Raw genomic sequence first — 9,748 nt, 5'->3', positions numbered from 1 at the left:
ACTTGTTACATGTAGGTTACCTAATATAATTATACTTCTAACAGATAGGTTATATAATACATTTATAGTGAAAACAGGTAGAATACCTTAAACAATTTATACTTGTAAGAGGTGGGTAACTTAATATTTGTATACTTGTTACAGGTAGGTTACCTAGTTTGCTACTTAAGAACCTGTTTTAAGTTATGATAACCTGATTATACTGTGATATTTTAGTGTTGATTTATGCATTCACTGTTTATTACATTGTTTTTACCTTGTTACTTTCCTGTATTTGACAGATAGATATTACGACGGCGGCAGGAAGCATAACGCTTCCTGAATACATTTTTTCGCTTTCGTATTTTCGATGTGGTTTCATAGAATATATCTATCTTGTGTGGTATAGACAGAGTAATTGCCAACCCTTTATACAGTTGTGTTTCTAGCTTAAGCTGGAACATATCAGTTTGTCACCACCTAGGGGGTTGGGGTTAGCATCGTGCGAAAATGCACACATTTAATGGTGAACGATAAAAAGGGAATGACGATATTCGTACGCCAAATACGTTCTGTTTACAAACTTCAGGATTTCTGTCGGTGTATATGTAGGTGAAAGTGTAACAGAGGAACTTTAGGGTGAGTAGTTGGTTTTCTATCATCGACAGAGCAAAAAGACAACAAAATGAGTTGAAACACGTCGATACCTTAAACATATTAAAAATGTTTTGAAAATTTTGATGCCAAAGAGTCAGCAATGATAAATTTCACATTAACTACAAGGATATGTTTGTCTACTGCGGTGTCTCGCCTTAAGCAATGATGTCTGTACACTTTTAATACACTTTTCCTGCTTAAGATATTTCGAGAACTATCAAGCTTCTGATCATTGATGCTTTTGTACATTTTACAACCTAGTCTCAAACAAAGTTTGTTTGTTTACTTTGTTTTGTTTATTTCGATACATTTTCTTTAATATACCGGGAATTTTCCGATGCAGTAAAATTTTCGCCCTTTTCGCTCTCCATTATGAGGGGGAATTGATCATAACAGCGAATATAAGTCAACAGCATAATATGCATAGTGATCAAATGTGAAGGGCGAAATTTTCACTGAGCGAAAACTGATTTCATGGGCGAAGGGCGAAAGAGTGACTGGGCGAAAAATTCTCGATATAATGTATGTATGACACAGTCAGGCTTAGCATGCGTTTCCTTAATGAGAACTATTATAGACATACTCCTATCATTTGTAATTAAATTGAAGCTAATATTAAGACCAGTGAGAGAAGTGTTGAGTTATCATTAATCAAAAGGTCAAATTAAAGACAAATAATACATCACAGTTTAAATGTTTTACTGGAAACAAATGTTCATTTTACAGCTTAAAATAATAATTTAGAGTTAGATTATGTCAACAACATGTTATAAAAGACATAAAATAGAAATAAATAATAATGAGTATTAGGAGCTGTAAAATTCATCACATTCACCGGGAATATCACAGTCATGCTATTTGAGCTGTCAAAGTGAGCAAAATTACTTAAGTTCTTTTGCAAGTATCCGCAAACGCAATACTCAGCATGAACAAACATCTTGTACTGTTAAACTTCAAAGACAATGTTCGAATTCTATACTAAGTACTTTGAACGGATATTTAAAAGTCAACACTACGACTTTGCTATTTGTATTTTGCTGAACATCAGTCCAATGGTCTCGCACACAGGAGCCAGACAGCAGGCGATGCAGGTGCCGAAGAACCTCTGGCATACTCCTAAGACGATGCCGTAGGCCTTGAGACCAGGTGTGCAGCACCAGACAGCGTTGAAGGTAATCATGGCAAACTCGCAACCCCAGTAAAGAGCGATACAAAGGCCACACAAGGTACTCATGAACTTGTAACAGCAGTTCTTTCCACACGTAAAACATTTGTGACTGTTTGTCCAGACACAGTCAATACTGTGGGCACTCTCTGGCTCACCGAGGACATCCTCGAACGCTGCCTGCAATTTAGATTAAACATTCATATTCTCATCAATTCTTTTTTTTGTCATAATATATTTTCTTTTTGAATACCAAAATTCTGAATGTTCTTTATTTTTGAATTAGAAACCGAAATATTCGTTTGACTAGGTGCATGTTGACTTATTCGAAAATAATTTAAGGCAAACTTTTAGAAAGAGGAACAAAATCAACAGTATCTGTCAACATTATGGAGGATCTAAGTGTTCACGCACTTTTTAATTGCTTTTCTTTAATTTACGTGTGTGTCTTAAAAGTACCAATAGAAATATATTACATACGTTGAAAAGGTAGTTCTGTACCTTAATTTCGAAATTGAAGATATATAACTTTTAATGTAATATTATTTATATCATCAAATCATTTAAAACATTATCATAAATCATTAAACACAACCGTATATCAAGACGTTTATGCTCATCTTAAATGTATAAAACAAAACCTATACTTTTCTTTTGGTATTTTCTCTGTTAAATAATTTCTAATTACGCATTCTATTTGATATAGTTTCTGCAATTTCATATTTCTTAACAGATATTAGCAATACGAACCTGCACTGTGTTATTTAATTCATTAGGATCCCTGTTGATGAGATCAAACTCTGTGTCCGACATGATGGAAGTATGTAACACGTTCCCAGGGTGTTTCACAGTCTGTTTGAGTCTGGATATTAAACATGTCGTCGACGAGTTGGCCTTTTTATACCTGTCGTATCCATAACTACAACTTCCAAAACGAATGTCCAAAGCAGAGCTGCGGTTCAGACTTGAACCCTGATTGTTTAATTAAAGAATATCTCAAAATAGGTCATAGCTCCCACATGATTAACGTATATTTACTTGTCAAACAACGTTGATGTTTTCAGTGTTATATCAGTATTTTTAATGGATAAGATTACATTGAAAATTAGCTCGTGTTTAAAGAGAATATATAAGCGTAAGGCGACGGCCTGATACCACTTAAACACACATTCGCGGTTTTTGTTTGTTTAGAAGGTTTCCTGCAGAAAATGAGAGTAGTTCGAACCATGTCGTTTAATTAAAGCCATCATAAGATATTCATCTTGCTTACGTTATGTTAATGAGAACACGTGGCGTGTTCTATTACTGGTGTAAATTATCGAATTAACAAACATGCTTTAAACAAAACTACGAGTTGGAGCACCTTTTCGTTTGTTTGTTTCTTTTTCATTTTTGTTTGTTTTGAATTTCACTCTGTATGACAATTCAAAAACAAAACATCAGGAATAAGATCAATAATTTACTTTTTTATGGGTATGGTATGGACGTCGATCAGTGTTTTACACATTCGCTATGGAGCATAGCAGACGCAGATTAGTGAATTCACTTGCTTTATTCAAACAAGGCTGGCGTTCCTTTGAAAATACCAGAGCGGATACCATCATTCTTTCTCTCTCTTCTTAGGTTATAACCAGGAATGCTAGACTCATTAGCATAGGTCCTGAGATTCAATGCACGACATACACAATGTAGAAGTTAAAAAAAACATGTAAAAGTAGGATCTGACCGCTGACCTGACAATAATTCGATAGTGTATTTATAGTGCAAATACATTTATTGATTTGTTCCAGTTGAATATCCTATACAGTTTACGAGTTTGTCAGTTTTTGTTGAAAACGAAATACCTGTGCAAATATGAATACAAATCGGACTTGCGAAAAGAATACATCGAGAGATGATTTAAGATTTATGTCTATGTCACTCAACGAGAAATGATTTGATGGTTGTTGATACTATAGATCCAAGATGTTTTGAAGGGGGTGCAAGGGGCTAACTTGTAACAGGCATGCTACCTTATACACTTATACTTCTAAATGGTATGTTACCTGATGCATTTATACTTGTAACGGGTAGGTTACTTTATATATTTCAACTCGTAACTGGTGGGTTACTTTATATATTTCAACTTGTGACAGGTAAGATACTTAATACATTTATACTTGTAACAGGTAAGTTACCTAAACATTTATACCTTTATACTTGTAATAGGTAGGTTACCTCATGCATTTATACCTGTAACAGGTAGGTTACCTGACACATTTATACTTGTAATAGGTAGGTTATCTAAATCATTTATAGTTGTAGCAGGTAGGTTACTTAATATATTTATACATGTAACAGGTAGGTTATCTAAACATTTATAGTTGTAGCAGAAAGGTTACCTAATATATCTAAACTTGTTACAGGTAGCTTACCTTATACATTTATACTTGTAACAGGAAGGTTACCTGATACATTTTAACGTGTAACAGGTAGGTTACCTGATATATATTTATACTTATAGCAAGTAGGTTACCTTTATATAATTATACTTGTAACCGGTAGGTTACCTGATACATTTATAGGTGAAATAGGTAGTTTACGTTATACATGGTAGGTGACCTCATACATTTATACTAGAATCAGACGAGCTACCTAACACATTTATATTTCTAACAGGTAGACTACCTAAAATATTAACACATGTTACAGATAAGCCACTTTTTACGTCAATACATTCATTTACATTTGGTAAGTAATATTTCATAAAATGCATCCGGCACGTACAATAACACACTCAACTATAATTTGAATTTCATTAATTTCACTTTACTTGTTGTGTTTTTTTATAATATTAATTCCTTCATACAGGCATTAATGGTTAAGATGATAAAAGACATATTGAAATTTTAAAAACTTCAGGCTTCATTTTCCTTTCAAAGTAGATTTGGTGTGTCCGAAATCAAAAGAATCTCAATATGAGAAATTCTATCAATAGTTAGGGAAATTGTTAACATTACCATGAAATCATATTCTTATAGATCATTGCTCAAGCGGTCTTTCGACACATCTAATGAACTGCATTAATTTTAATCCTTTTGAGTGTATTGTCTACTGGTACTAATTGCATAATATTAAATTTTAGTACTGACTTATATTGAAAGTGTGCTATTTATAACATATTAAATTTGAGGAAACATGTTTTATTAATATCGTTAGACCATGATAAGATTGTTCACGTTCCATTTAGTGTAATATGCATAATACAAACAATAACAAAGTTCAAATATTTCGTTTATTCACTAATATTTTATTTGAGTGTAAGACATTTTGAAATACAGATCAGTTCAATGTTTAGCATCCTCAAAATATCGGATGTTACATATTGAAATTCGTCGATCAAACCTCATAAAACCGTATGAAGTGTGCAATAGGGTACAAGTGAATTACACAAAAGAAAATGATCCTGTAGGTATATTCTCTACAACAGGAACCACCTCAATATAGTGAGTTTCAGTGATGTGATACAGGACCCATCCGTTTAATGTTCTCAATCAAACACGTCTTAGATCTATGTATGTTAATCTTTCTCGAAATTGTATTTTACTGAATATGAGACCAATGTTTTCACAGAATGGTGCTAAACAACAATTGATAATTGTTTGGTTAATTATTTTAAACATTGTGGTTATGAGCTTCCATATATTAAATATTGGTGTACAACACCAGACAACTTCAAATGTGATAACAGCGAATTCACAGCCCCAGTACAATGCTATGCAGAGACCACAGAGCAATGTCAAAAATCTGTAGCAGCAGTTCTTTCCACACGTGTAGCACGAAAAGCTGACACTCCATACACAGTCAAAGCTATGTGTCCCCCACGGCTCACCAATGACGTCATCAAACTCAACCTTAAGATAGAAAAATAATAAAATAAACACGTTAATAAGTAAACAATTAACGATAATAATAGTTGTCGATTTGTCATATCATATGTGCAGGAATGTGTCTCATTCGGGATAAGTGAATAATTGGGTGTGATACACATAAATAACCACCCCTGTTTCACAACGGGTTTGATAAACATATATGACCACAACCATATTGCAGGATTTGATATCGCATTGATAACCATACCCATATTACATTGTGTGATAACACATGAATTACCACACCCATATTACAGTGTGTGATAACACATGGATGACCACACCCATAATACAGGGTCTTATAACACGTGGATGATCACACCAATATAACAGGGATATGATACATATATAATGACCACACACAAATTACAGTGTGTGATAACACGTGGATGACTACACCCATATTACAGGGTGTGATAACACGTGGATGACCAAACCAATATTGCAGGGGTGTTAAACTATTGCGGGATCATACGATATAATAGGATATGATTTAACACGAATGACCACACCAATATTACAAGCCGTGATCACAGCAATTTTACAGCAGCTGGGTGGCAAATGTCAGCCTGACATGGTATTCTCGGGTTGGTATGAGGCTTGATATGAAAACATCGACATGATTACACAAATTCAAAAGAGGTCTTTCAGTCGTTTAGTCCGAATCAGCACTTTCATAGAAGGATGATTTAAATAATTTAAGAATTGATAACTACAGATAATTTTTAAACATTGCTTACCTTTATGTGTTTGTTGATCTCCATGAAGTCTCGGTTATCTAAGTCAACCCCCTCGTAACGATGAGACGCCATCTTGAAACAATAGTTGATTTCCCAAATATTGTCGTCTGTGATTGATTATAGGACAATGTTAGGATTTTATTATAGAGCTATTCATCTCCTACATACGTTCGACTAGTTGAGTGTCTATACAATAAGAAGTTTATCTTGAAACAAACTAGTAAAGTCGTGTGGACAATCTAAGTTCATGCGTAAAATGGTGTGGTTTTTATTTTCACTGACAACGTTAAGTAAACATTTGGTTCTAATTGGGTTTACCTTTCTCATTCAGAGAGCTTTGGCCTAGAATTTCATACCACGCTTGATCTTATCACATATATATTTATACATTCCTTCTGTGTTTTTATTATTTGTAAATTGTAACACGTTTTTTAACAATCGTGATGATGCCATAGTACCTGATACTGTTTTAAAACATAACAATGCCTTTCCCTACGATACAGATACTTAAACTTGAACTATCTTAATAACCTTTATGTTTACGGCGCTGACAGGAACTCGCCGCCTCACCTCAGCTTAAAAATACTTTATTCGTGACTTTTAAGAAATAAAAAAATCAAACCTTCGTTTACGCAAGCAAATTAATTCCTCTTCAGGAATTTCCTTTGATGACTGAAAACGATATCAGATCTCGATAATATGGTTAATCAAACTGTCATTACCACTTTTAATTAATAGTCTATCTCTACCATCATTCTTTCTTATATTGATACATTGTAACGACTAGCATTTGAACAATGTTGGCACTTTGATGTATATCTTATTAATACATGTCCTCCTATTTAGTTTCATTACGACTAATATGATCTTTTGCGTGTGTATATATTTAACACTAAATAAGCTTTTTCATACTTTCATTGCTCACCTTAGATTCAACAGATTGATATACAGTGTATACGCAAATGAAATAATTTTCTTCATTCTCCAGAAAGATTGATCGTTATGTCTACAGATGTATCCTCGAGACTACTAACAATCATACATTAGTATTGTATAAGAATGGCTTGCATTCAATATCCACATATTTCAAATACCTTTTTTTTTACAGAAATTATTCATGAAAAAGTGAAATATTTTCGGACACATATATCAAAATCAATACAATTACTTATATACATAATTTACCTTAGTGTTGCGGTATTACATTTTATGACATGTCATTATGCACTGGTGACGTCCATTTCAAGTCGATCACGACATTTTCCATACGTCTCAAGAAGGTGTTCCTCAAACACTATATGTATGTACATCTGATAAGTCGTACATTCAAAGTATGGTTCGCTTTTTGATGAGGAAATATTTGTTGTGTTCACAATTATATTTTAAAAACAAATTACCAAGTATCAATGTCAACTTTATATCTTTTCATCATGCATTTATCTAATGAATACTTGTATCAAGCATTTAATTAATTATTATAATCATTAGCGGTTGGACGTTTAAGTTTCAGCTTAAAGGTTGGTGAATTATATTTTTTGGCGTTAAAAGTAAACGCAGTTTTTGAACTATTTGACACTTTTTTTTAATCGTAATTGTTTTTTTATTTTTAGACTACTTCTCGAATTGGAGTTCCTCTTTATATGTTTGCACTTTTGAACAACGTTATTTACTTTCAGTCTTCTTTATCATATTAACTCTACGTGGCTACCAAATATGCAAAATATGTCTGTATGTTGAAGTAGTAATTTGTTATTGTTAATTGTCTCCCCGACATTTTTTTTTAGAATGTGTTGAATGACTTTGTTTAGATGAACTTGAAGTATTTATGCAGATTGACGTGACAAATGTGTTTTTTAAATAACAACACACTATTTTGTAACATACTGAGACTATGAGTCTGTGTCAATTGCCTTTTTTTGACACTGTGGAGAGATAATGCACAACAGCGTTCTTCTTTATTTTCTTCACAATTTTTGTGTGTTATTGTTACTAAGTTAATCATTGTGCCTATAGATATCGATATTGCTTATTAGCATATTTCTGGTATAAAAAAATCAAATGTGTATTATCACTTATAGATCACAATACATGCATATGACATATCGCAAATTTTATAAGTTATCTCGGTCGATGGAATTTACATCATTTTTGATTTACGTTGTATCTGTGTTTATATGTAGTTTTGCTGGCGGTTTAAAAGAATTAAACACAAGTTTGATTTAAAAATTGTTTAAGTTGTATGCCATGCTATGATTTTTTTGTAATGGCAAATGTGCTTGCCAATCAATAATAAACAAGTTATTTGCATTATCATCACCAATGAACGTGCCAAATTACAATTGAAATTAAATCAGAAGAAAATATACTGTAAACATACATATTTTAGAGGTATTCTGATTTTCGCAAATTTCGCGCTCTAGATATTGCGCTTAATTATGATTTCGCAATTTAAGTTTCTGTTTATAATTTCTTATTGTATATGTTATGAGTGTGCCAATTTATCAATGCGCTTTTATGTTTAACTTTGATAATACACTAAAAATTGAGTCCGTTAAAATAAGTAAGTTTACAGTATACTACGATTCAATCCCCAAGTACAAATTCTAGACTGAAAATCGATACGCAATGATAAAGGGAATTGACGCTTCTGAAAAATGATGGTATTACATGAACCACCTGCAAAGCATGACACAAAATGTTTGTTCTAGTGCGCTTGAAATTAAATCTAACATGACAGGAAATACTAGCATTTTTATTCTAAAATTAGATTAACATGTATTCCAGCATTGTCATTTCAAACAGACTTATATTTGCAGAAGACACGATCCTCAAGTAAATATTACTTCCGGTCGTTTTATCTTCATTACTCCTCAATCACTGCAGTATCATAATGTAAATTGGCATACTAGTTATTGTCGTTAACAAACGATGTATCTCATGAATATTTCTAATAACTATTACATTTCTAATATTTTAAATGTTCTAAATAGACTCGTTTGATGAGACTAACAATTAGTTCAATACACATCTTTAGCATACCATAGCATGTTTTAATCATCATTTGTTCATCGTACTGTAGTTTCCTGTAATTATGCAGCCATGTTTCATGTGTACCGAGTCTAGCTATTAATTTTTACTGACAAAAAAATAAATACAATGATTAAACAAAAATGCTGAAATGGAATCGACGAGAAATACACTGTTAGTGTCGAAAACCAATGGCAAATTTGGAACAACGGTTAGAAGAAGGTCGAGATGGTTTCGCTGCAAATATTCTAGGCTAGGCGACTTGGCCC

General features: G+C 32.8%; 1 protein-coding gene across 1 annotated transcript; it reads right to left on the bottom strand.

The window, feature by feature from the left end:
• Positions 1 to 1,318: 1,318 nt before the first annotated feature.
• On the bottom strand, positions 1,319 to 2,774 carry LOC110443454 (caveolin-1-like). The gene is made up of 2 exons (XM_021487676.1): positions 2,552 to 2,774; positions 1,319 to 1,981 (listed from the first exon to the last, which is right to left on the bottom strand). Exons 1-2 carry the CDS (start codon positions 2,612 to 2,614, stop codon positions 1,649 to 1,651), a joined length of 396 nt encoding a protein of 131 aa, XP_021343351.1. The 5' UTR covers positions 2,615 to 2,774; the 3' UTR covers positions 1,319 to 1,648.
• Between the last annotated feature and the right edge of the window lie 6,974 nt (positions 2,775 to 9,748).

The sequence above is a fragment of the Mizuhopecten yessoensis genome, unplaced genomic scaffold (genome assembly GCF_002113885.1).
Source record: "Mizuhopecten yessoensis strain PY_sf001 unplaced genomic scaffold, ASM211388v2 scaffold716345, whole genome shotgun sequence".
Lineage (NCBI taxonomy): Eukaryota > Metazoa > Mollusca > Bivalvia > Pectinida > Pectinidae > Mizuhopecten > Mizuhopecten yessoensis.
Note: the sequence above shows the minus strand (reverse complement) of the source record. Positions and strands in the feature narration are given on the sequence as shown.